The sequence below is a fragment of the Pimephales promelas genome, chromosome 4, assembly GCF_988280905.1.
Source record: "Pimephales promelas chromosome 4, fPimPro1.hap1.1, whole genome shotgun sequence".
NCBI classification, from domain to species: Eukaryota; Metazoa; Chordata; class Actinopteri; order Cypriniformes; family Leuciscidae; genus Pimephales; species Pimephales promelas.
The window spans coordinates 48,021,661-48,049,183 of record NC_142772.1 but is presented as its reverse complement, the minus strand read 5'-3'; the positions used below and the strand labels follow the sequence as shown (position 1 = coordinate 48,049,183).

At 34.9% G+C, this 27,523-nt stretch overlaps 4 protein-coding genes across 5 annotated transcripts; 2 read left to right on the top strand and 2 right to left on the bottom strand.

The window, feature by feature from the left end:
- Positions 1-2,147: 2,147 nt before the first annotated feature.
- On the bottom strand, positions 2,148-4,466 carry cst14b.1 (cystatin 14b, tandem duplicate 1). Its single transcript, XM_039661619.2, has 3 exons — positions 4,290-4,466; positions 2,633-2,734; positions 2,148-2,543 (listed from the first exon to the last, which is right to left on the bottom strand). The coding sequence occupies exons 1-3, from the start codon at positions 4,365-4,367 to the stop codon at positions 2,418-2,420; spliced, it is 306 nt and encodes a 101-aa protein (XP_039517553.2). The 5' UTR covers positions 4,368-4,466; the 3' UTR covers positions 2,148-2,417.
- A 430-nt stretch (positions 4,467-4,896) lies between these two features.
- LOC120471716 (thiosulfate:glutathione sulfurtransferase) lies at positions 4,897-11,017 on the top strand. The gene is made up of 4 exons (XM_039661617.2): positions 4,897-5,253; positions 7,656-7,778; positions 7,848-8,010; positions 10,745-11,017. The coding sequence occupies exons 1-4, from the start codon at positions 5,109-5,111 to the stop codon at positions 10,824-10,826; spliced, it is 513 nt and encodes a 170-aa protein (XP_039517551.2). The 5' UTR covers positions 4,897-5,108; the 3' UTR covers positions 10,827-11,017.
- A 3,551-nt stretch (positions 11,018-14,568) lies between these two features.
- LOC120471712 (cystatin-A) lies at positions 14,569-18,269 on the top strand. Of its 2 annotated transcripts, XM_039661613.2 has the most exons (4): positions 14,569-14,746; positions 17,245-17,342; positions 17,584-17,673; positions 18,010-18,269. In XM_039661613.2, exons 2-4 carry the CDS (start codon positions 17,262-17,264, stop codon positions 18,139-18,141), a joined length of 303 nt encoding a protein of 100 aa, XP_039517547.2. In that variant the 5' UTR covers positions 14,569-14,746; positions 17,245-17,261; the 3' UTR covers positions 18,142-18,269. The 2 variants fall into 2 exon arrangements, with proteins under 2 accessions (XP_039517547.2, XP_088985866.1); XM_089129740.1 differs by lacking the exon at positions 14,569-14,746 and having other exon boundaries at positions 16,933-17,342.
- A 5,243-nt stretch (positions 18,270-23,512) lies between these two features.
- Positions 23,513-25,966, bottom strand: LOC120471713 (cystatin-B). The gene is made up of 4 exons (XM_089130633.1): positions 25,856-25,966; positions 24,548-24,722; positions 24,209-24,298; positions 23,513-23,769 (listed from the first exon to the last, which is right to left on the bottom strand). Exons 2-4 carry the CDS (start codon positions 24,626-24,628, stop codon positions 23,641-23,643), a joined length of 300 nt encoding a protein of 99 aa, XP_088986759.1. The 5' UTR covers positions 24,629-24,722; positions 25,856-25,966; the 3' UTR covers positions 23,513-23,640.
- Between the last annotated feature and the right edge of the window lie 1,557 nt (positions 25,967-27,523).

Below are 27,523 nucleotides of genomic sequence, written 5' to 3'. Positions count from 1 at the left end.
AATTCAATGTGTCATTGTGTATTAATTCCTTAATAACATATTTTCTTAACTAATAGTGTAAATTAATGTGTTAATTACACAATTAGTCAAAGCTATGCACTTCAACTTCCAGTTGTCTGCTTTAATTAATCATTAGCTAATGATTTGCAAAGGTATCATTATGTTATGACTTTACTTGATGGGGCACATCATTATTAACTAGTCATTTAGTAATTGTAGTAATTTGCACATGAATTTGCACTAACAATGAAGTAATTAATCATGTATTAATGCATATTAGTGTACCGGTCATATTTTCTGGAAGTTGAAATACAAGGCTTTGGCTCATTCTGGTAATTAACATATTAATTAATACTATTAGTTAAAAAAATGAAATTATTATGGAATTATTCTAGCTTCTCCAAATGAGTTATTATGGAATTAATCCACAATTACATATTTTTTACCGATTTCTCCACTAACTTGTTTCAAGAATCATTATTTTATTACCCCATATACGCGTATATATTCCTTAAATAACATGTTAACTGGCCTATAATGGATAATCCACAACAAGTGCCAACAGTAATAGTGCATGAGGTGGAGGCAACCCAGATAGCATGAACTTTTGGGCCAAATGTGACAAATAGCTGACATGGCTGAGCACATGTGGGCCAACATTTCACCATATATGTTTAACAGACCTGCGTGAGTGCATTCAAATCGCTTTTTTACAACATGGCCATTTGCCAGCATTGACAATTTAACATTAAAGCATTATGTTAAATTGTTTTGAGTGTGATTAATCAAGATTTTCTTTTAGACACATGTCAGCTCAAGTTCCTTTTTATTTTAAGCTTAATATGCATTATGGTTTCAAGCTGTGTGCCAGTTTTTTGCCATCTAGTACTTTCTCTCAGAATTTGTGCAACTATATCACAAATATCTTTATGCAAAGGTTTTAAAAATATGAATTATCTTAGACTTTCAAGAAATCACATTGGGTTAGGTATCTTATCAAAACATATTTTAGTCCCAAAATAGCAGGAATAACCAGACATTAAAGAAAAACTCTAAAGGGGGTGTAGTATAAATAAATTAACTCCTTTTGGCTTTATAAAAATGTAACATAATAGTAAAACATGTAAAGGTTTAGAAGTGTGACTCAGTGAGGCGAGGTAATGCTTCACGTGTGATTAATCATGCGTCTTTCAGAAGCTCCCGTGACAATGTTCCTGTTGCTTTTATGCTTAAAAAGCATTTTATAGTTGCTATAGCTGAATGCAAACTTAACATAGAACGACAGAACGAAATAGATAGATGGATAGAAAGAGACAGAACGAAAAGGATGTACTCCATTATGATTTATGCAGCTGTATTGCAAAGTTTTTAATTGTGATTATTATTTGAGACTAATTTTCAGGAATAGACACAAAACTGTCTGTCTTTTTGCTTTGAAGACTCAAAGATTTTCTAGCTTCTCCAAATATATATGTATATATACATACATACAGTAGTTGTACTGTGTGCTGGTGATGTTATTATTACTGGCCAGTGTTGGGTGTAACTAATTACTAACTGTAATTTAATTACTTTTCCCTTGAAAATGTAAAGTAAGGGGTTACTCTTCATTTATCTGTAATTTAATTACAGTTACTTCTGATGTAATTGAGGTAAATACTGTGTATAGATCAATCCGATCTCACAGCGATTCGTATGCGTTTTATGAGGTGTTTAAATATTTCGACCGCACTCGTACAAATTCGTATGAATTATTGTAAAATATGTATGAAAAAAGTGTGAAATGTAATGAGATCAGACATAAAACAATAGTGGGTTTAACATCAAAATGTATTGTCTGATGCTAAAAAGTATATTTTTATAATGTAACCTTTTTAAGGATAATTCATGCAATTTTATAGTATTTATTTGAAAGAATTAAAACAGATTCATGTCTATCCTTGAGTCATTTAGCTGGTTGAGATTGATATGGGATTTTGAAAGTAATTAAAAGTAATTAAATACTTTTTTAGAGAGAGTAATTAGTACAGTAATCTAATTACACTGTTGAAGAGGTAATTAGTAACTAGTAATTAATTACTTTTTTGGAATAACTTACCCAACACTGTTACTGGCACATTCTTTTGGAGGAGTAAATAAAAACACACTTGAAATGTGAAATTTCCCTTTATTTCAGAAGCAGCATCTTTTATAAAAACAGATCTGGAATGATGACTCGTACAGTATTCATGTGCAATTCTTTCACCTCAATACAACTTTTGTGAAACTGGACAAAGATCGAATAAAACTCATCCAAATAATATAAGGCACAGTATTGGGTTCATTTTAATATACATTTGGATAATAGTTTTGTAACAGCATTTAGTAGATCACATTAACCTATATAGTATGTGAAGAGAGGGAATGAGACACCAGATTTAAAAGTATTCAATGGGATCCTGCTGAGATTTTGAGGTCTGAATCCCGTGCAGGTCTAGTTTTTCTCCAGCGTGAGGCAGTGATTTATGAACCCTCAGATGGACGAAGTCTCCTCCCACATCCACCTGAAGAGGGTGATAGGACACTTTAAATACACTTTCAGCACATATCACTCACACAATATGCAGGCTGAAACATGACAAAACCAGTTTACCTTGATAAAAAAGTTGGTCCCGGCCACAAGCTGTGTGGTGTAAGATTTGGCAATGAAAACGGTAAACTTCTTCCCAGCCTTATTTTCTGCAGCCGACTTGACCTGAAGCAAAAGATGCAGATTTAATGCAAATGTGGTTAATTGAAAATCTGGTCTGAAAATTTGCTTCATATATATATATATATATATATATATATATATTATATATATATATATATATATATATATATATATATATATATATATATATATATATATATCTTTTGATCCTTTTGAATCATGCTTGTGATATTCAATTCCCCCATGTATTAAATATTAAAGTAAAAACCAACTGAAAAAGCGTTTTTACAAATGAATTACTGCGACACACCCATCAACAGATTAGTAATATAATTGTGTTTAGGTTTGAATACAGATTAATGAATCTAGACTATGACATATAAACTAACTTTGTACTTTGTACTATTGTCACTTCATTTTTAGAAAATACAATTATTTTTTCCCCCTCTTTTGATGCATGAACAATACTATTGGCATACTTGTGATATTCACTCTTACATATTCTAATGCAACATTTATTAAACCAAAAAAAAAGAAAAGTAGTAAAAACTAAGTGAAAAAAACTACAGGGAGTATGTGATGAACCGTGCCACACCCATCTCAAACCAACACCTACTGAAAATGAGTCATTCATTCAGTGCTGAATCAGGATTTATTGATATAGCAATTCTCATGAGTCTAGACTATGACATGTACATACATTTGTATTAACTTTGCACTATACTCAGTTCATTTTCATAAAAACATATTTTGTTTTTCCCCCTCTTTTGATCCAGAAATGCTCTTGACATGCTTGTGATATTCACTCTTCCATTATAATTTAAAGTAGTGAAACCAACTGAAAAAGCCTCTTTCACACAGAGTATATGATGAATTACTGTGACACACCCATCTCAAACCAATGGATTAGTTTGTGTTCAGGTGTGAACAGAGAAATACATTAATTTGTCAACTTTGAAGTGAGGTCAGAACAAAGTGTAAATAGTGAATTTTAATAAAAATATAATTTATTTTCCCCCTTTTGATACAGACATGCTCTTGATATGCATGTAACATTCACTCTTACATTATTATATATTCTTATGCTACATTAAAAAATAAAAATAGTAAACTCTTTCACACAGAGTATATGATGAATTACCGTGCCACACCCATCTTAGACCAACACCTACTGAAGATTAGTGGAGCTGAATCAGTTTTTATTGCGTTTGGTGGGAATATAGAGATTCACATGAGTCTAGAGACTGAGTATATAATTCTTTTTTTTTGGTTAACTTTGCACTATTGTCAACGTATATCAGGTTAAGGCAAAATTGAGAGTTGAATAATTGTCTCTTTGACGATAACACATCACACAATGCAAGTTAATTTAATATATAATGAAATATACAAGTTAAATATTAAGCTGGTTGACTGATTATAGTTGTATATTATTTTTTATTTATTTTAATATTGTACGTACATATAGCAAAATAACGTATAAACTTCTGAATACGGTACTACTAATAAATAGCTAATACGAACTAATAAATAAACATCACGTGCACTCCTACGTCAGCTGATTTACGCCATCAAAACAAAAGTAAAACAATCTCACCTCATCACAGATCTTCTGCACTTCTGGAGTGGCTTTCTTCTCCTCGGAAGGCCCTCCAATAACCTTTTTGGTGGCCATTGCAATAATGTGACGTTGGTCGTTGTCGAGATGTAAAAAAGTGCGTGTTTAAACTTTAGACAGTCAAATTCGCAGAAATCACTGATACTGCTACAGTATTTATGCTGCTTAGATCATATGACTATGAGCCATCATCACTGGAACATACCATGTGTTCAGAGGCGGGGGAGGATAAAAAAAAACTATTTTATAAAATGAGGCTAAAACCGTAACTTAATAGCTAAATCATATATAAAGCTAATATTGTTAGTTTTTAACGTTTAATATATTTATGAAATATTACACTGGATCTCTAATGTTTCTTTCCACTTTTCTTTTTAGTTTAATCTGAGGGAGGACGATCCCAAAAATGAGCAGGAAAAAAAAAAACAATTGGGGGCGGGACTTAGTAGCCCAGGCGTTCGCTCTGATTGGTCAAGTCCAATGGAATTTACAACTTTTACAATTTTACCTCACAATGTAAACGTTCCAGTTTGACATGCTATTAAAATTCCTTAGCGAGTTAACCTAAAGAGTTAAATATTTGTCCAGGCTAGTGCAGAAGTACAAATATAAGCGACAGAAATGAATGTGGCTTTTGAGCCATTGAGCGCCACCTGGTGGAAAAAGACATTTCATGTTTCACAATAAACGCTGTCTCTCAGATCCGAGTATTATTCGCCTCAGTCGTAGATGATACATGGTCAAACTTAATTATTTCTGTACACGAGCACGCATCGATCTTTATTAGACAAGATAGGGATGAATACAGTAAAGCGCGTGAGTTCAGGTGTGCGCGCTCTCGTGGCGCTCCTGCTTCTGTCTGTGTCAGCGAATCGGTGTGATAACGGAGCTGACAACTGCGATAAATGGACTGAAACTTCTAACAACCAACCTCTAAATACAGGTAAAGAGTTTTCTCATCAAGTTAATAATCACTGGGCTATATTCGAAGCAAAATTATTTCGTGTTTATTACATGTAGGATACAGCATGCGAGTTTGCACGTAGGGTCAGTGACTCATGGGTCACCAATAAAGGCTTAATGTTGCATCATTAACAATCTTTGTAATAACAAGTCTGATCTATGCTATAAGAAAAAGGCATGCCTCATGTGACTGCTAGAAATTATGGATCTCTGTATCCATGGAAATCAGCATCTCATCACTTTCAATCATTTTGCATTAAATATCGAGAATTCCAGATAGTTGCATATTAAAGTTCATGCACTTGTGGGCCTTTAAGAGGGACATATAGAATATAAATGCTCTGAAGTTTATACAAACACTTTAAACTGGTATTTCAGAAGGTACTGCTGGCAACATACAGTAATAAAATGGCAATATCCTATTAATAACAATATCATATTAATGCGCTATACGCTTTTATTTTTGAAGAAAACAAATGAAGAGTTCAGATGCAAAAGCATCTAAGTGCCATTTGAAATTTTATTCTAAAATGATCATTTTTATCAAGCTTGTATATTTAAGTTCAGTAATTTCACTTAAATGGCAATGAAGATTACCTATTTATTAATTGTTATTTAAGTGAAATTACTGAACTTAAATATACAAGCTTGATAAAAATGGTCATTTTAGAAGAAAATTTCAAATGGCATTTAGAGGCTTTTGCATCTGAACTCTTCAAATAGTTAGTAAAAACCAACTTAACAAGCCAGTTTCCCACCGTGAGTGAGTATATTGGTTTAGTTGTGACACACGTGATGATAATGAAGTCCGAATCAACATTATGTGTGTGGAAATCTAGATTCCCGTGAGTTTACACACATTTTTTGATAGCTCTGCACAGTTTATCAGGGCCACAGGGCAAAATAAGGATTTTAAGAATTGATTCTGGGGAGTCACAATATTGATTTAAATATAAATCGATTTCTCTTTATTGGTTTAAATGAGCTGAATTTTCTTTTTTCTAAGACATTATTAGACGCATTTACACTCACAATGGCCTGAATGATAAACCATCACCACTAGAATTAAGTTTAGATCTAAATAAACTCTCCCGTAAAGTATTTAGAAACAACACACACTGCCATTCAAAAGTTGTGGATTCAGCAAGATTTATTGTTTCAATAGCTTTTTAAAGAAATCAGTACCTTTTAAGAAAGCATCAAAAGTGACAATAAAAGAGACGTATAATGTTTAAAATATTTCTAATAGTTATTTCAAACTTTCTATTAAATTAATATATCCTAAAAAAATGATCACAGTTTCCAGACAAATATCAAACAGCACAACTGTTTTTATTACTGATAATAATAATCAGAAATGTTTCTTGAGTAGCAAATTTTCATATTATCATGATTTCTGAAGGGTCATGTGACTCTGAAAACTGGATTAATGATGCTGAAAATTCAGCTTTGACGACAGGAATAGGTAGAAAATTAATTGCAATAATATCATAATATTACTGTTTTTACAGTGTTATTAATCAAATGAATACTTGGTGAGCAGAGGCTTCTTTCAAAAAATATATATTTACCAACCACCCCCAACAAAATGTGTTCGGTTTGAAATAAACAATAGATAGTTTTGGCAAATCACTTGAACCTTTTTAGAGCTGCTATAGTTCATATATCTGGATTTATCAATAACCAAAATATCAGATACCCAGTGATGAGTGTAATGACTGTATCAGATAGAACAAACCTAAAGGATTAGTTTGCTTTTAAAAAATCTTTTGCTGATAATTTACTCACCCCCATGTCATCCAAGATGTCCACGTCTTTCTTTCTTCAGTCGAAAAGATATTAAGATTTTTGATGAAAACATTCCAGGATTTTCTCCATATAATGGACTTCAATGGGGTCCAAACGGTTCAAGGTCCAAATGAGAGTTTCAGTGCAGCTTCAAGGGGCTTTAAACGACACCAGATGATGAATAAGGGTCTTATCAAGCGAAACAATCAGTCATTTAAAAAATAAATAAAAACTTTAAGTTTTATAAGCTCAAATGCTCGCCTTGCTCTGTTCTGTGATGCGCGTTCGTGACTCTCCTGTTCGAACTCGTTTATCAAAACGAACGAATCTTTTTTCGAGTCATTTCGGTCTTTGAATGAACGAAATGACTCGAAAAAAAAGATTCGTTAAAATGGTAGGGGTCCACGATATGAAGAAAAATCCTGGAATGTTTTCATCAAAAACCTTAATTTCTTTTCGACTGAAGAAAGAAAGACGTGGACATCTTGGATGACATGGGGGCGAGTAAATTATTACCAAAGGTTATTTTAAAAGTGAATAATCCTTTAATACATCTTCTTGATATGAATGATCAGCAGTAGATGTGTGTTTCAGATGGTGTGGTGACGTACGAGCAGCTGAAGCTCATGATGTCCTCTGGAAGCGTCCAGCTCGTCGATGTCCGCGAGCCGCATGAGCTGGAAGCAGGGTTTATTCCAGGAGCAACCAACATTGTTTGTAAGTCACACAGTTCAGCTCTACACATACACACTTACTTTATGAGTGACATTTCTTTTGTTGATGTAGTGAGCGAGGTGGAGCAGGCCCTCGGACTGAACCCAGATCAGTTTAGAGAGCGCTACGGCGTCACAAAGCCTCACAAAGAAGACTCAGACTTAGTGCTGTACTGTGTGAGAGGCCTACGCAGCCTCACCGCGCTGGAGACCGCTAGAGCTCTGGGATACACAAGGTACACACACACACACATTTACTTAGCTATCTAAATGGGGACATTCCATAGATGTAATGGTTTTTATACTGTACAAACTGTATATTCCCCCCCTTTACACTAACCCAACCCCTTATTCAACTTTATGCACAAAAAAACAAACAAAAAATACCTTGAATTACTTTATTTTTATACCAGATTTACAAACGGACTGGTCACTTGGTCCCTTCTGGGTACAAATTTGCCCCAAAATACAGTTAAACAGGCAGGCACACACATACAAACTTTAAACTTGGAACAATTTGTTGAAACTTTAGACAAAAAACAAACAAAAATAGTTTGCAAAGATTTTCGGATCATATTTGCTACATCAGGCATCTATAGCTCATTGTTGCGCCCCGTCTGGGGAAAAGGGTGTAACATGAAAGACATGACAATGCCGAAATAACTAATAAAACGTTCTTAGCTTTATCACCCTTTCCTAAATCTAACAAAAAGAAAATACAATGCACCAACACAATGGTGTTAATAATGGGAGAAACAAAACTTTTTGAAACTTTGAATCCATTTTAAATCGCCACACACTGTTGTCCCCTGCTGGCCAGAACAGTGTAAATGCAGTGAAAACTCAACACGCAAAAAAAAAAAAACACCTTTTAGGCTACAAAACAATTGCAGATGTTTTATTGAAGGTAATCTATTAGATGCAAAAATCATCATATGCCATTAAATATGAAGTGTCTTTATAATATGTGTCATTTTATTAAATTGTCGGGCTTGTTTTATGGAGAGTTTGGTTAAAAAGCATCAGTAATCAATAAGGGATAAACTAATCTGTTCAAAGTTTACAGAGATTATAGAAATTTCAAAAAGTATGACGTAATGAAGCCTCATTTATTGAAATGATTTTGGCAGCTTGATAGACTTCGATTCACTGGTTCAAAACAAATGATTCGCAAAGGTTTTGAATCTTCATGAAGCGCGTTTCAAAAGTGCTAACACCAGATGCCGTATGGGTCATACAAGTTTGACCCATGCTTTTTTGCTTAAAGGTGAAGACCCAACTTTATGTATGTTTTGTAAAATTCCTTTATCTGTCAAACATTTTTACTTCTTTGTATAAATGAATATTTATACAACGTTACTTCGTATATATTTATACAACGTATACAACTTCGTTACTTCTTTGAAGGACATATTTAATGAGATTAAGCCTGAAAAGGTTCTGGATTTCTGACATTATCATATGTTAATTAAAAAAAAATATATTGTATAATATGACTTCTTGTTTATATTTGTTTTGTTTTTGTTGTATTTATATGATATTTGTATTTTTGTAAATTAATTTTTTGCCATGAAAATAGCTCTGACTGCTGACATGGCATGAAATAAAATAATCTGAATCTGAATCAAAAGTGCTAAATTGCCTCGCCAGAAAAGTTCACAATAAACCAATCAGACTCCTTACTTTACTATCCTAAATATTTACAATATATTTACAGGGCCAAGTGTTATTGAGAAATTGAGAGGGCAATCTGAAATCAGTGTCAGAAAATAAGCAAAAGACACCAAACACAAACAATCATTACTCACAGTCTCTACACACACACACAAACTCTGCCTCCAATGCAACTCTCCCTGCTCAAAACACAAGCGGTCTCTACAGGAAGTGATGATGAAATAAAATAAACTAAAAAAAATAATAAAAATACTGTGCACCAAACAGGACACAGCATCAATCAGCCTGCAGGAGCCAATCAGACGACATACTACAAAGAAAACCTTTTCATAACACTCATGATATAGTGAGAATATGGATCTCACACTTAAAGAGAGAATAAAACCTATTTAGCAATTGCTGCTGAAATTCTCATTTTTCTGCAGTTGCTGATATTTATATGGTCAAAAAGAAAGATGAAATTCTGATGCTTGTAATGTAAATCAATGAGATCTTCGTAACAGTACAGCAGATGCTTATATAAGATGCATCAGTTCTCTCTATATCTGCCAATAATACGTCTTAGTAAGATGATAATTAAATGCTTTTGAAAAAATTTTATGATCAAAGCCCTGTAGTTTTAAAACATAATTCAACGCAATACAAATATGACTGAGAGATGAACAAATAAACTTTCCTTAAAAGCCTAATGATCATATTTGAGTGTGAGACTCACATTTTCACATGATTGTTCTAATATTGAATGGATTATCAAGTTACTGTAACCTACAGTGCAGTAATTGTTCATCAAGTTATTATTTATATATTTTGGACAATTTTACTAAAAGGCCTTTGTTAAAAAAAGCTAAAAATAGTAAACTATCAATCAGACCACACCACAGAAGGAATATAGAAGATCGAGTTTTGTTCATGTTATTATATTTTGCATATTAAAATTTGATGTTATATGGTTTATTTAACAGGGTTTCCCTCTTTATATGGTGTCCCCTTATATAAAACGGTTGTATGAATATAATGCATTTGAACAATTATGACTTTTGACTTTGTTTTTCTTCATTTGATCATTGAAAACCTGGCTATATCAGGGAATAATGGCCTGATCAATTATGCTTTGCTCTAAATTGTTTAATTGTCTTGAAAAAGCTCTGTAAATATTGCCATTAATACTTTTTTATGATTTAAATCCTCATCCCATAATCAGAAAAACCTAAGCAAGTCATGATCATTCATCGTATTCATCCTCCCTGACTCACAAACGACAAAAGTCAGGCATCCGTGTCTCTGTGTGTCTCTCAGGGCCCGTCATTACGCCGGAGGATTCAGCGAGTGGCTTCAGCGGGAAGGTCTGTCAACACAAAACTCGACATCAGAGGAATGAAGCTTATTTCAGCTCTGTGATGGACCTACAAGACCATGATTATGAATTTATACGGCACTTGACTGTTAAAATTACAGCACAGACCAAAAATGTATTCATAAAATCTCACAGATGTGTCTATATATTTTGCAAAGACTCAATAATTTTGTTTAAAACAGTTTTTACTCAATAAAAATGTTTATGATACAGTTTTGAAGTTTTATGCCATGTGATTTTGTCACCATAAATGAACCCACACTCTTAGAAGAAATGGTTCTATTTAGAACCAGAAATGGTTCCATCCCCCGCTTCATATATGGAACTCCAAAATGGTTCTATATAGCACCATTTTTTTTTTTGGTAAAAGGTTCTATTGGCCAAGAACGGAACCCTTTTTTTAAAGAGTGTATTGAACCTTTTAGGGGTTCCAAATACGTAGCGCTGACAGAACCTTTCAAGGTTCTATATAGAACCTTTTCTTCTAAGAGTGCAGCTACACATTCGATCAGTGGTTCTCAAAGTGTGGGACGCAGGCTCCCTCTAGTGTTACAGAGGAATCACTGAATTTCGCACATATGATCAAACCGGTGCAAATAGAATGGTCATATAATGTTTATTTTAAGTTTCAGACATTTAAATTCACATAAGTACTAAAAAAAAACTATACATTTAGAATTTGTAAAATACACACTACGGAAGTGGCAATAATAATAATATAACAGAATTGGCTTAAAATGGTCAAATAGTCGTTACATGTGTAAAATGTAATGGCATTTTATAGATATTCTGGTAGCTTTAACACTTTAAAGGTAAAAAGACAATAGATTTTCAGATTAGCATCACCACATCATCAACATAAACTAAGATATAAATCTACAATAAAGAGGCCAAATGTAATGTGCAAATTTATCTGGAATCATGTTGCCATTATTAATGTTTATTGTTGTTGAATAATTTTTAATAGTTTTGTATTTAGTTTGTGTTAGCAAAATATTTTAAAAGTCTTTGAAGCCTTCTTTTATGTGCTTGGTCTATTTGAGACATAATGGTCTTTATTCACATGTCAGGCGTTCATAACACTCTCCTCTGACACTTTAGCTGCACACGCAATACAAGGTGTAAATAATTATATTCTGGTGGTGGTTACAGTGCCTTGTAGTCTCTCTGAGGAAAAATTTGGTTCATTCATTGCTATAGGAGAGGGTGAATTTTATAAACTCGTTAAATCATCTTAACCGACAACATGTATGTTAGACCCTACACTCTCAGAAAAAAAGGTACAAAAGCCGTCACTGGGGCTGTACCTTTTCAAAAGGTATACTTTTGTACCCAAAGGCTGCATATTGGTACCTTACATGATATTAGCACCTAAAATTAACACCTAAAATGTACATATTAGTACCTAAATGTACATATTACCACCTAAAATGTACATATTAGCTCATGATGAAATGTACATATTACCACCTAAAATGTACACATTAGCACCTAAAATTTACTTAACAACTAAAATGTACTTATTAGCACCTAAAATCTACATATTAGCACCTAACATGTACATATTACCACCTAATGGACATATTAGCACCTAAAATGTACATATCAGCACCTAAAATGTAAATATTAACACTTAAAATGGACATATTAGCACCTAAAATGTACATATTAACACTTAAAATGGACATATTAACACCTAAAATGTACTTATTAGCACCAAAAATGGACAAAAGTTTACCTTTTGAAAAGGTACAGCCCCAGTGACAGCTTTTGTACCTTTTTTCTGAGAGTGTATACCGACTGAACTATTGAAAGAGATGCTTCCAGAGGTCACAGATCCTCTTCTTAATATCATTAATTTATCTTTCTCATTAGGATACGTACCAAAAACCTCTAAGCTGGCTATGATTAAACCGCTTGTTAAAAAAAAGGTTGAATAAATACATAGTGTGCCTTTAATTGTCTAAATTTGTATTTTGTGAGAGTTATCAGAAATTTCAACGGGGGAAATGCAAGGTTACAATTTTATTAAAATGTTTCATTTAGATTTCTCACACTGTACTATATAGAAGTTTATTAGTGTGATTTTTTTTATTTTTTTTTTAACTATACGGTAAATGTTACAAACCTGTCCTAATAAATCTATTGCAAAATGCAAGTTAAATTGATACCATCACCTTGTGTTTGTAAGTTCCCTTTCCTGTTGTCGTGTCTCAGCGGGTGAAGACTCATGCTGAGCATGTTGAACACCTACTACTTTATTACTAAGACCATTTATCTTGGGGTTCCTGTCTCAGCGCAGGAAGCTCTGCCCATCCGGTGCTTGTATCTCTCATTTACATGCTTTGTGTTTCTCAATAAAGAATCTTGCTGAGGACGCAACCAAGTCTCCTGGTCTTCGCTTCTGAGTTTCCTACACTTTAGAAGAGGAAAAGTTCACAACAGATGGCAATGAATGTGTCATGCAGTGACTTGATGCAATTGACAAATGTATATAGCAGGTGTTTGCCTGAACAATTGAAGATAGTGATATCCTTTTGAGATGAAACCTTTCGAGAAGTTCGTGCGTATTATACGCCATGCGAAAAACGAAAAACGCGTACCATATACACGCAAAAACTGTTTTTGGCGTGTAAATTGCACGAGAAATGACATTCGTGCTATAGATACGACAGCGGGGTTAGTTGTAACACACTGTTACAACTAAGCCGCCAAGTGTACAATGATAATCAAATGAAAGCACAGGGAGCCACACAACTTTATTCATTCATTCGAGTATTCATTTATACATTTAACTTTGTTGGACTTTCACAAACAAGGTTGGAATTTAAAATGTTTCAAATTTAGTTTACTATGCTTTGATCACTTGTTTATTTATTAAAAATATGCCCTGTTTTTAAATGCAATAAACCCTTTATATTTTGATTTTAAGCTCATTTGTATTAATATTATGGTTATAATGATAATCGAATGTAGAGTTTAATCTCTAAAAACTGTTTAGGCGTATAATGCTAGTAATGGGGGCATTGACTAAGTAAAAAGAAATCGCTAGTTTATACCACTAACAAGGCTCAAAATAGCCCCAGACTATTTCCTAATATGGCTCCTGTCTGTACACGAAGTGAACTGTCTTCATAAAGTATCTTCTTATTATACTGTCTGTACACTTACAAAGTTCTCAATGCTTCGTTTTGCATGTATGGAGCCTCATTATGTTACTGCGTTAGTGTGGGGCTATTTTGAGCCTTGTTAGTGGTATAAACTAGCGGTTTCTTTTTGCTTACTCAATGCCCCCATTACTAGCATTATACGCTAAACCGTTTTTAGAGATAAAACTCTTTACATTCGATTATCCTGAAAACAAATCTCAGAGAACGATTGACTAGAGTTGTTTTATTAGACCAAATGTTCATTGTTCGCCGGAGTTCTCCTTTAACTCTAACTTCACGCTGTGTAGTGTGTTGGTAGCATAAGAAGACAAGGAGGCCGTCTTGACGAAGAGTTTATACACTGCACACAGCTAACCACCTGCACCGATCTCACCGAGTCACTCTCACATTCTTTCCCACTCCTTCGCGGGAGTAAAAAACGAAAGAAAGGGGGGCGCGCCTCGTACATACGCACTCCCTGAAACTCCTTCACACACACACTGAACTTTCCTGAACAGACACATCCCACAACACTTTTGTTATGACATGTGACACAAAAAGACATGTGACATACTCCCAACATATTTTTTACTTTCATTTCCAGTCAAAGGGAGATTTTTTTTCCCTTGGTGTGGTGGTGATGGCGCAGTGGATAAGACACCTTTGGTGTGCGTGTGAGAGACCCGAGTTCGAATCGCGGCAGAATTGTTCATAAGCTTCTAATGACTTAGCTTCTGAACTCTTCCGTTGCATTGTGTGGGCAGTAACGTTATAGGCACTGAATACAATAAACAGGTGAGTGACTCTGTCAGGGTATGTGAAAGGTGGAAGTGCTTCGGGTCTTTCGTCCATTCTGTTGCTGGTTGTACGGGTCCTTTTACTAAACATATTTAGATATACGGGAAACCGCAATGGAAGACGATTTCGATGTATGCAAATATCTTTAGTAAAAGGCAAAACAATCTCCATGTAAACATTGCGTGATGTAGACGCGCGAGAGATCACTTCCGGCGGCGGTTCAGTTCGGTAACGGTTCAGTTGGACAACTGATTCAGATCAGTTCACCTGAACTGATCTGAATCAGTTGTCCAACTGAACCGTTACCGAACTGAACCGCCGCCAGTATAATAAATACTGTTTGCTTTCTAACACAAACCGTGTTCGTGTCTTAGGCCATCAATGTGTAGGCTACTTACATTCACGAGTCATTAAATCATGTTTAATCTGGACTTCTCTGTGCATGCTCTTTGAGGTGGTGACCATAGACCTCCATTAGGCCTATATGACAACGCGTTCTCATCCCAAAGCGCCATATAGGAGGACGCTTTTGCAAGTTTAGATATTGTGTTGGGTAAGGGTTAGACCACTAGGGGGCGCCTTCTGCCCAAATATATCTGCGTCTCATAGGCTATCACGTTAAAGGGTGCCATGTGCGTTGGATATTTACGCTTTTGCAAAAGCGTCCTATATGGCGCTTTGGGATGAGAACGGGCTCATATGACTGACAGACTAGAACGGTTTGACCGAAAAATGTCAAAATTGAAAATACTGTGGAAACAAGACACCTACATCTTGAGTGCCCTTGAGGTAATCAAAAATTAATTTCAAAGTGAACAATCACTTTAACGAAAGTGTCAAGTTTGTAACTTTGTGGGCGGATCTTGGCGCTGTTGTATTTAACGGCGGGATAAATGACTCTTGCGCCCGACGCAAGTTAAAAAGTCTGAAGTAGCCTCATTATTCATAGTGTGGTTTGGGTGTGTAACGGGAAACAAAGTTGCATTTGCCAGTTAACATGTACATCACGGAGGAAGAACTGTTTCTGAGGGAACTTTAAAAAAAATCTATTTTAAAAATATATAACATTATTATATTTTATTTTATTTCTATGAATGCTGCGTTCGTCACCGTCAATGATTCACACTGATAATACTGAATCCTGGAAAAACATTGACAATAGGCTAATAATAAATGCTTCCCCAGATAGCAAACTGACATTGAATCAAGGTGGAAATATGACATCGAAACAACGTTGATCTGACATTGTTTTGCTCATCGAATTAACGTTGAACCAACGTCAGACGCGTCATTCTTTCAAAACTAACGGAAAATCAACTTGAAATCAACGCGTTGTTTCAACGTTATGAAAGCAAACCAATTTTCGATTTCATTTAGCTTTGAAGAATGCCGTGTCTGACGTTGGTTCAACGTTAATTCGATGAGCAAATCAACGTTGTTTCAATGTCATGAGAGACGTCGTTTCCACGTTGAGTCAATGTCAGTTTGCTGTCTGGGTCTGGATCAGCAAATCAGCGTATTGCAGTATGATTTCTGAAACGTTTTTCAAATGATAACATTTGATAACTTTTGAAAATAAAGCTTCCAAAATGTTTTTACAGTAATGCCAGATAGAAGAACTATTTTTGTTCAGTCAGCAGCTTTTAAAAGAACCTTCTTTTAGAGTGAAGAACATTTGTAAAAATCTAAATAACATTTTTTCCTATAAATAACTTCTTGTTAGAAAGGTTCATGGATGTTAAAGTAACTTCATGAATCATCGATGTCAATTAAGAAGATTTATTTAGAAGAGTGAAGCGCTCCTGTTGACACAGAGATCATGCAAACCAGATTTGTATTTAATAATGATATTTAAGGAGAATTCATGATCAGATGATCAGCACACACACTGTATCTGTACACAAAAAGCAGTTTTTAATGTTTTTTATTTCTTACTAAATGTATGATCTGTAGAACATATTGATTCTTTAAAAAAAATAATAATAATCATCAATTCTTTGAAGACTAGAGAAATGATGCTGAACTTTCAGCTTTTATCACAGGAATATTTTACATTTTACCAAATATTCAAATAGAAAACATGTTATCTCAGATTCTCTAAACTGTTAAACATTGCTCTGTATTTTGTATTTAACTAAATAAAGAAAAACATTATGCTTTTGTGATTCCATTTTTAAAGGGATAGTTCATTCAAAAATAACAATTCAGTCACACTCATGTTGTTTCAAAGTTGTGTGACTCGAGACACCAATATCGGTTCAAATGGTTCCCAGTGTTCTTCAGATTATCTTCCTTTCTATTTCACAGAAGAAAACAGTTTTTCTGAATATTACACAACAGCCCAAAGTAAAACTCCACCTATTCATTCAGTCTCTTTTATGTGTGTACATGGAATTACAATGACGACGATGATGTCATGAGATTTTGGCAGCATAAATAGTGGATCAGAATCAATCTGTGAGACACACTGCCTGATAATACAGTTTATTATCCAGCTTTGAACACCGGCACAATGACTGATGCGAAGCCGAGACCTGGAGGATGGAGTGAAGAGGCGCCTGTCACTGACGAGGTGAAGAAGATCTGCATTGAAGTAAGAGACAGAAAATCACTCATATAGTAAATGTGGTTTTGTTTAAACACAGCCTAGTAAAATGATCTATTTTGATGCTGTAAAATGTGTTATTTTTTATGTGTACTGTTTTACTTTTCACTTAAAGTCCCAAAACATTTCATATGAGTTTTCTGATATAAGTACCTCACTAGATACCAATAAACTAAATCTTTTTAAAGTATAATTTAGATGAATATAAGATGTGTGTGTGTTTATTCAGGCAGGGAAGCAGGCTGGAGTCCAGTTTAATGTTTGCGTTCCTGAAACCTTTAAGTATCAGATTGTGGCAGGAAAAAACTATCTGGTCAAGGTAAATGAGTGTTTGGTATTGTTTCACAGAAATACTTTTAGCAAAATATGTGTTTCTAATATCAACAAGTGAATTGTGGCAGACAGTGTGTCCTAAACGGGTGTGATGTGTCATTTTTCTGTCCCATTGAAAGATAAAATACGTCACTGTATAAAGTTTCTCTGCCTTAGTATAAGAGAAAACTTTGCTCAACTGTATAGCGTTCCTGGACATGCATCTCTGCAATGGTAACGGTAGCAGAACTCCTGGAAATATGTTTGCTGTGTCATGGAAAATGAATGCGATTGGTCGCTATCAATATGAACAGAGTTTTACATGGATTTCTCTCTCTCTCAGGTGAAGGTCTCAGAGGATAATAAGTACCTTCATGTGAATATATATCAAGCTCTCCCTGTCGATGGAGGGGATCTGTCTGTGACTGGAGTCCAGTACCCTAAACCCCGCACTGACCCTCTGGTCCCCTTCTGAACACTTCTTCTAACCGCATGCAGAAAATAGTCTGATATAATAACAGACACACAATGATCTGCCATACTGTATAGAGGAACTATTGAAAACTGTTTCATTCCTCAATAAACTCAATATTCAAACCCTCAGTGCCTGTGTCAGTGTGTTTATATGAACAACAACAAATTCACTTCACTTTACTACAATTGTTTTATGCTGAAATAATATTAACAAAAACTGTTTCTAAGTCTTAAAAACAAAAAGTACAATAAAATACTGTAAAATGACACTCATTTTTCAAATTTTATGATTTAATTGACTGTCTTGCATGACTGTATATATAACATTTTTTAGGGCTGTAAAGTAAATGAATGTAATTGTAAACATTTCTCAATATGAGTTGATTATTACAGTTTTTCTCATATGAGACACTAAATGCAACTGGGATCCGCTTGATCTTAATCATCACATTATTAGCACAGCAAAAATCTTCTCTTGAAAATGTTTTACTTTTCATTTGTTTCACACATTTATCACATCCTTTGTCAAAACAGTTACCACAGATCTCATTGAAAGACACCAAACTATTGGATTCACTGTGTCGAACAAAAGGAAAACATCTATTCACAGCTGATAGAAAGTACTTGCATAATTATAAATCTCTATGCACCTGTGTGAAACTCGTTTGCACAACTCTTATGTATGTATGTCATAAATGTCATAATTTGGGACAATGTAGCTTTCCACCACTCTCGGCTTGTAAAAGAATGGTTTGCAGCACAGCCTCGTATTATGATGCAATTCCTCCCTGCATAGCCTACTTGCCTTTTCTGAACCCAATCGAGGAGTTACATTTACATTTAGGCTAGTCATTTAGCGGACGCTTTTATCCAAAGCGATTTACAACTGAGGACTAAACCAAGCGAGTCATTGTGAAGAGGCAAAAACAACTCCATATACAAAGACATTGCACGGGGTATCATGAGCTATATAAGCAAGGATTTAAAAGAAAATTAAAAAAAATATGTTAAAGCTGCTGTCCGTAACTTTTTTAAGTTAAAATAATCCAAAATAATTATAAAAAAAAATATTCAAGTTCAATATAGATTATAGGCCAAAAGTCGAATGAACGAGTACTTATGTCCTTTTGATTTCTTACAGGTTAGGCCGTTGTTGGCCGGAGTACGCTAGCATTCTGCTATTGTGTGACGTCATCACATTTTTGAACGGATTTTTAGAACAGATAAGTGAACTTAAAAATGCAATTTTCAGCTGAGTGTATTATCTTAGCCCTCCCTTTTGAATGCAACTTTCAAATTACTTGACAAAAAATTACATCCTGAGAAAAGTGTATTTCTGGGGGTGAAACACCATTGACCCCCGCATGGACAGAGACATGTTACTGCAGCCAGTCCAGAACCCGGAAGTAACCAGCCAGTGCCAATTCTCTTCAATTAGACATTCTGCTTGAAATAATAATATTAATTCCAGTGGTACTGGTGGGTTTCCGGGGGAAATTCGAGCATGTCTTTGCGTCATTACGTCACACCCGTACACGTCAGGGGATGTAGAGATGTATAGGCTTTTCTCGCAGCACTTTACATAATTAAACTCATGGCATCCAGAAAGATCCAAACAACAATCATCAGTGTCAACTGGAGATTCAGCAGTTATAAAACACAAAAGACTTTGGATTTAAGGTGTCTAGAGAAAGAGAAAGAAAACGTCTCATGCGAACACAAGGATTTAAACATCGGCGGGGCTTTTGAAAAGTACGCGAACTCCGTGTTTTGAAGGGATTCAAAACGGAAGAAGAGACGGCTTTTTTTCTGCTGAACAAGTAAGACATTTCAATAGTTACATTTTTTTTAAGTCACACAGTTATGGTTTCCTTTGTTGTGCCTTTCTCGATTTGCTATTATGGAGAATATGAATTCTGAACAACACAGGTAACCATAAAACACATTAAATTAGTCACGCAATGCTGATGTTGTTGACATGAACAATTTGAAAACAAAGTAGGCTATAATTTGCACGTAAATCGCGTGATTAAATCTAACAAAGTTTATCATGTCAAATGCTTTTTTCCCACTTAGTTGATCAGAACAAAAGTGGATGTCACTTGTTCAGAAGACATTTTCCGGTTAAAATTCTTATGTTGGTCAAACTTTCAAAAAGTGAATGTGTGATTGATTCTGTAATGTGTCACAGTATCCACACAGTGCGGTGACTGACAGCAGCACCACTCGCATCAAAACACTGTGTTCATCCACTGTTTCATGCGATTTACAACCCACGTAATGATGATATTTCTGCAAATAACTGCAATTGGCTTTATGCACAGCTGCACTACTACTTCCTGAACTGAAGCCAGCTCCTTGTTTCCTGTCTGCCATTATTGGACAAATTGATTAATTCAGGTGTGCCTGACCTCAGTAGGCACGGCAACAATAATCAGACACACCTGAATTAATCAAGCTTGGCCAATAATGGCAGACAGGAGGTTGCTTAAGTCAAAGAACGTACAGTATATTGACAAGAAGTGAAAGCCAATAGAACGTTCCATTGCAACACCAGCGCCCAGCAGCAGCCCTACGCTTCCGCCATTTCGGGGTGAAAGCGACTCGGCAGTCATATAATATATATTTAGTCCAGTGCAGACATCATTTTTAGGTTGAAATAATTAGGCTAGGTGATGATTTAACTCCCATAGCAGTAAAAAAAAAAAAAAGTTGCTACTTAACCGGGCTTTTAACCCCACATAACTTGAGACATGGAAGTTCGAGAATTTAATTCATTAGGCTATATTACTCTCCATATTAAGTGTGATAGGTAAGAATAAAGTGATATCAGTTCATAAAGTTATAATAACATAGACCGTTTCCCAACGTTACTTACAAAAATAAGTTATCAATGAAAAAAATTGTATTGACCTATGTGTGGTTCTTATAATATGAAGGTGGAGGCCTGAATTCTTTCAATGTCCGGTGTTCTGCTTTGTGTTTTATAATGTATTGCGGACTTTTGTGGTTTTCACAATGAGGTAGGATGGACGGGTGGCAATGGGAAAGGGTTGATGTGTATGTGTGTGGATGTGTTAGAGTGTCGACTATGGTGTTTTTTTTTTGTGTTTTTTTTTTTTTTTGCGTGTTGCACATACTTTGAGCGAATCTAGCTAGGGGCTGGAGGGTGGGTTTGGGTTGGGTAGGATATGGGGAGGAGAAGAGATACTGGCATCTGAACAAGCAATATTGTGTGCTTCTGTTATACTGGTAATGATGGTCAGCCTTTTTCTCTCCTGTGAAAATGTTTCCCTCTCTAGTGTGTAAAGGATGATTGTAAGAAATTGAATAAATAATTGATCACAAAAAAAAAAAAAAAAAAAAAAAAATCAAATCAAACATCGAATGGGAGCTCCAGTCACACTTATCTGTCATTAAACAAATAATAAAAAAAGATAAATTCAAATGCTTCATTTTGTTTCATTTTTTTAAAGGGTATTAAAAGGAATTATTAAATTATGTATTCATTAAATTATGTAATTATTAAATTAAGTATTAAATTATGTGAATAAATGAGGTGAAAGGCAAAAAAAAAATCAATGAAAAAAATTAATTCAGCAATAAATGTTGTAACTTACTAAAATGTAAATGTTTGACAATATATAACAGCAAAAGAATAACTTTACAGTAAACAGTTTTTTTTGCAGTACCCTATCTTATATTAACAAAAAAACACAGCTAATGTCCAAAGTGGCAATTAGTTATAGGATAACGGACACAGCGCATCAATGATCATCATGTTTGTAGCATGATCCAGGGGATTAAAACGTCCAAAATATATTTCAGGCCTAGTGGAGTTGGTAACTAATAATAGTAGTAAAAGTGTAAAGTTGCATACAATGGAAATACTCACTAATGCAAGAAAAAACTACCTCAAAAAACTGTTATCTGTGCTGTTGTCCAGTAACTCCAGTTGGAATTTTCACCCCGATATGGCGGCCGCGCTACCGAAGCGCCATCTAGTGGCTGTTACCAAAAAAGCAGTCAGAGTTTCGCCTCTTGTTCTTCTATGCTCTTTGCTTAAGTTCAGGAAGTAGTGCAGCTGTGTGTGCATAAAGCCAATTGCAGATTTCTAACAGAGATGGTGACAAAGCTTTAAGTGCTCACGGAAGAGATGAGTTTTTAGTTGAACTGTGTGTATAATTGACTGTCACAATTACCTTTTCTGATTCTCATTGTTTTCATTGGAATTCGAAACAAATTACATACCAGTTCATATCTAACTTCTGTTGTCTGTTGTTTCTCACTACAACCTGCTACCTCCTTTTCAAACTTAAAAATCTTCTGCTAAATCTATCTGCACCAACAGAATTAATTTAAGTAATTCATTGTTAAATACTGCAGACACCCTTTACATGTTCTAACAAAGATATAAGACAAGTATTTAACGAACAAAAGAAAGTTACTCCAAGAGGGAAATTTTAATTCCATTTTAAGAGACGTTAATTGAAGGAAAGCATGGCTGCTCCCTTACAAATTTTGTTTTTCTAAAAAAGTAAGATAAATTCACCTGAAGATCTTACACAAAATATATCCAACTAATATGTGGCTTTCTAATTTTATGGATATTGGGAAAGAATGTTCCTTTTGTAACAACTGTGAGGAGTTTTTAAATCATCTGTTTGCCAGAGTGTAAAATCATTTTGGAAAGATTGTTAACATCATTTTTTCAGTTAAAATTAATCTGACGATAACACTGAATGTGAAAGAAATTATTTGCAATATTCACAATTTTATAAATTTATCATCTTTAATGGCAAGTTTTTCATTCTGTAGATGGTCAAAATCTCAGCCTTTAGGTTTTCTCTAACAAACTCACTCTTAAGTCTCTTAAAATTGTAAGATATTATGAATCTGTATTTGTCGTCTTGTGAATGTCTCTGTCTCTTTTATTTATTATTTTTCTTTTATTTAATTATCTTTGTGTTTGTTACTCAGTCCTGTTTTTTTTCTATGTAATGTTATTTACATGTGCGAGAAAAAAAAGTCCTACCAGGCGTTTGTTTAGTCCTTAAAAAACGATTTCTTTAAAAGCAAATATCTCCCTTTGCTTTGAACTTTGAGAGTTGTAATGTTGCATGTTTTTTTAAGAAAAGTTAGAAAAGTGAAATCATAACCAACCCCCCCCCCCCTTAAAACGTCATGTAGTCAATTAAATCATAAAATTTGAAAAATTAATGTAATTTTACAGTATTTTATTGTACTTTTTGTTTTTAAGATTTAGAATGAGTTTGAATTAACAGTTTTTGTTAATATTATTTCAGCATAAAACAATTGTAGTAAAGTGAAGTGAATTTGTTGTTGTTCATATAAACACACTGACACGGCACTGAGGGTCTGAATATTGAGTTTATTGAGGAATGAAACTGTTTTCAATAGTTCCTCTTTACAGTATGGCAGATCATTGTGTGTCTGTTATTATATCAGACTATTTTCTGCATGAGGTTAGAAGAAGTGTTCAGAAGGGGACCAGAGGGTCAGTGTGGAGTTTAGGGTACCGGACTCCAGTCACAGTCGTTTTACTTTCCTTACAGGGGAGAGCTTGATATATCATCACATGAAGGTACTTATCTTCTGAGACCTTCACCTGAGAGAGAGAGAGAGAGAGTGAGAGAGGGAGAGAGAGAGAGAGAGAGAGAGAGAGAGAGAGAGAGAGAGGAATCCATGTAGATTTATAATTTATCTCTTCCATGTAAAACTGTTCACATTGATACTGTTCACAGTGACCAAAACATTCATTTTCCAACTAATTTCTATGACACTGCAAACATATGAGTTCTGCTAGTTTCCATAGCAGACTAGATTTGAGTGTGCAGCAACACTACAATTGAGTTGAGAATAGTTTTCTCTTATACAAAGGCAGAGAAACTTTATACAGTGACGTATTTTATCTTTCAATGGGACAGAAAAATGACACATCACACCCGTTTAGGACACACTGTCTGCCACAATTCACTTGTTGATATTAGAAACACACACATTTTGCCGAAAGTATTTCTGTGAAACAATACAATACACTCATTTACCTTGACCAGATAGTTCGATCCTGGCTCAATCTGATACTTAAAGGTTTCAGGAACGCAAACATCAAAATGGACTCCAGCCTGCTTCCCTGCCTGAACAAACACACACACACACATACATCTTATATTCATCTAAATTATACTTTAAAAAGATTTCGTTTATTGGTCTCTAGTGAGGTACTTATATCAGAAAACTCATATGAAATGTTTTGTGACTTTAAGTGAAAAGTAAAACAGTACACATAAAAATAACACATTTACAGCATCAAAATAGATCATTTTACTAGGCTGTGTTTTAACAAAAACACATTTACTGTATATGAGTGATTTTATGTCTCTTACTTCAATGCAGATCTTCTTCACCTCTTCAGTGACAGGCTCCTCTTCGCTCCATAAAATAACAATTTGCTGTGCATCAGTCATTGTGCCGGTGATCAAAGCTGGATAATAAACTGTATTATAAGGCAGTGTGTCTCACAGATTGATTCTGATCCACTATTGCATCACCACTCGTTCGCTGTTGGTTGAGAGAGATGTCAATCATTATCTGCTTCGTGACGTCATCTTTCCCCCGCAGCCTATCAAGTTCACCACTCGAGTTTAAAGGGAAGCGGAGAAGAACGCATGTCAGCCTTGTTTCTTCTGTCGCTTGTATGTTTGTTATTTTCTGTTACAGACATTGTCCTCTTTTTGTTCTTTCTGACATGGTGGCGTGTTCTGAGGTTACCAAGTGTAATGTGTCCTGCCTATGACGGCGTGTTCTGATATTACCAAGTGTAATTTGGACAGGTAAAATGTCATGTGACGTACACATAGCAACACCTAACAAACTCGATGTATACCACACCAGCAGGTAAGAGAGTGAATGCCACCTTTATGTGTTTTGTATAACAATATCTTGTTATGTGTCGTTTCTTACCATTTTTGCCATTCTAAGGGTGCGTAACATTTAATGGGGGCTGGTCCGGGGTAGGGGTTTACGATATTGACAAAAATGGGATATTGCGATATCAATATTAATTTCGATATTTTTAAATGGATGTAAAACTACAAAAGTTATAGGAAAACACATAAAAAAAGATTAATAAATAAAACAAGTTCTTACAACATAAGGTTTATTTCAACTGACAGCCATATTGGACTGGTACAACATGAATATAAAAATAATAACCACAGACATGTTTTACTAGTTGTGTAGGCCTACACTACAGTGTAAAAGACAATAAATAAGCAAGTCCACAGAACACACTATATGCAACATAAACGCCACTAAATGCTTTTTCTTTGACCGGATAGATCGTGAAAAGACCAGTTGTAAATGCCCTGTGAAACGCATTTGTAACGCATTTGAATCTAATCGCTCAAACCACTTCAGGAGGTGTCTGAGCCGCATTCCAGACGAAACTGGACAAATGTAAAATCAAATGCATCTCGTTATTTAATAAACCACATATGTAAAATGTACTCCTTCCAGAAACGCTAAAAATGAGAACGTTACAGGCTTGTCATGTTATGGCCAGATATGACGACGCGCGCGACTGCAACACGCATCACCGCAGATCAGCTGAGCATCTCTTCAAAGTGAAAGTAAGTCGCAGACGCTTTTCATACAGTTATTTCATTAAAAGTAAATGAACGATCTTATTTTACCTGATGATCATATGCAGCTCATAACTGTTGCTTTCGGTGAGGTACGTGCACTCCATTAAATCTACAGCGCGGGAATTGAAGATCGTATTTTGATAAATCAGATATCCGATCAATGAAAACGCATGAAGTTGCCAGGTGGCCTGATGTTATGACGCACTGTAGTGGCGTCATGCCCATTCAAAGTGAGGTGGCACGTGCCCCCTCAGATTTTTCCTCCCTGATAATTTTTTTAAAATTCTTTTAAAATTTCTTTTAATTTTTTCCCTGATTCCTTTATTCCTATTATGCTCCACAATTACCAGAGCCTATAACGACTCAAATAGCCTATATTCTTTTTCTTGATGTGTAATAATAAATCGGTCAGCATTAGCCCGCCCGTTTTTCCTAATATGGTGTATCAAATCTACACCCGTAGAGCTTTACGCTTTAGAATCTTTATGTTCCGGCGGTACAAGCAGCTCGCACGTTGAACTGGCAATGTTTTACGAGTGGTAAGTTGGAAATGCAACAAATCGGCATTGAATTAGTTATCGGATGATATTAAAAGGTAGTGGGATTATTTATGGTTGACCTGGACATTTTAACTTGATCAAAAGTTATGGAATTGATATTAGCTGCGAATTCAGAGCATTAACAATGTTATGTCAGTGTAACGTTATCAATAGCTAGCCTAGTCTAACCGTAGCCTAAACTAGTTGGCTAACGTTACTGCCTGCCATACAAAACTCTTGCAACTTGCGCTCCCACCCTCGCACATATTATTAATCAAAATAAATCAACACGGTGGTAAAACTTCGGAAGATGAAAGTTTAATGTGGAGCATTCTGTGTTTTCCCCCTTATTTACCGCTGGGTGTGAATTGTGCTAAATAAGTTGCCTTATCTTCTCTGAGAAGCGTTCTGGACATTCAGCTGACATAAACATGACATCCTAGGATATCACACAACGCGCATAACACGTCCAATTCGCGAACTAATGACTCCTTTGAACCGATTCATTTTAATGAATGGTTAAAACAACTGATCTTTCCAACAGTGAACTCGGGAGACGTCTGAATCGGTGTATAACTAATCAGTAACACTTTACAATAATGTTCTATTTATTACTTGAATTACATAAAAGTACAGTTTGCTTAGGCTACTCAAGCTTAAGATTTTTTTTTTTAAAAAGCACATGACTACATTTTTCCACACAATGCTATCAAGAATCAATAAGAGAATCGTTAAAGAATCTGATTCTGATTCTAAAGAATCGGATCGATAAACAGAATGTCATTGGCATTATTATTGTTAAAATCTTATCAATTCCATCCATATGGTAAGACAGTAAAATTATAATCTAATGTTAAAGAACATACATGTTTTTTAATAGTTTTTTTGAGAGTTAAAAGATTAAACATTTTGCTAACATGAGGTCTTTGTGTCACTGTCAGCCTTTTTACATCAGTGCAAAACGCAGATTAAGACCACTATTCATCAGCATGCACTGATTTATCCCATGGCATGTAGAAAAGAAAAAAAAGGTGCAACAAAATCATATGCTCAAATAAACGGGGTAGTGTTACTGAAATCTGTCAAACTTCTTTCAAAGTCCTTCATCACATATTGATATTAAAATAACTTAATTTCAGAGAACCACAAAGTCAGACCTTAGCCCCTTTATATACCT

What these genes read in the sequence shown, in the direction of transcription:
- cst14b.1 (XM_039661619.2), bottom strand. Translation starts at nt 4,367, where the DNA reads ATGGCCACCAAAAAGGTTATTGGAGGGCCTTCCGAGGAGAAGAAAGCC. An exon ending in TGCAGAAGATCTGTGATGAG is followed by an intron (nt 2,735 to 4,289) that starts GTGAGATTGTTT and finishes CTTTTGCTTCAG; the next exon opens with GTCAAGTCGGCTGCAGAAAA. An exon ending in GGACCAACTTTTTTATCAAG is followed by an intron (nt 2,544 to 2,632) that starts GTAAACTGGTTT and finishes CACCCTCTTCAG; the next exon opens with GTGGATGTGGGAGGAGACTT.
- LOC120471716 (XM_039661617.2), top strand. Translation starts at nt 5,109, where the DNA reads ATGAATACAGTAAAGCGCGTGAGTTCAGGTGTGCGCGCTCTCGTGGCG. An exon ending in AGGAGCAACCAACATTGTTT is followed by an intron (nt 7,779 to 7,847) that starts GTAAGTCACACA and finishes TTGTTGATGTAG; the next exon opens with TGAGCGAGGTGGAGCAGGCC. An exon ending in AGAGCTCTGGGATACACAAG is followed by an intron (nt 8,011 to 10,744) that starts GTACACACACAC and finishes TGTGTCTCTCAG; the next exon opens with GGCCCGTCATTACGCCGGAG.
- LOC120471712 (XM_039661613.2), top strand. Translation starts at nt 17,262, where the DNA reads ATGACTGATGCGAAGCCGAGACCTGGAGGATGGAGTGAAGAGGCGCCT. An exon ending in TGAAGAAGATCTGCATTGAA is followed by an intron (nt 17,343 to 17,583) that starts GTAAGAGACAGA and finishes GTGTTTATTCAG; the next exon opens with GCAGGGAAGCAGGCTGGAGT. An exon ending in GAAAAAACTATCTGGTCAAG is followed by an intron (nt 17,674 to 18,009) that starts GTAAATGAGTGT and finishes TCTCTCTCTCAG; the next exon opens with GTGAAGGTCTCAGAGGATAA.
- LOC120471713 (XM_089130633.1), bottom strand. Translation starts at nt 24,628, where the DNA reads ATGACTGATGCACAGCAAATTGTTATTTTATGGAGCGAAGAGGAGCCT. An exon ending in TGAAGAAGATCTGCATTGAA is followed by an intron (nt 24,299 to 24,547) that starts GTAAGAGACATA and finishes GTGTTTGTTCAG; the next exon opens with GCAGGGAAGCAGGCTGGAGT. An exon ending in GATCGAACTATCTGGTCAAG is followed by an intron (nt 23,770 to 24,208) that starts GTAAATGAGTGT and finishes TCTCTCTCTCAG; the next exon opens with GTGAAGGTCTCAGAAGATAA.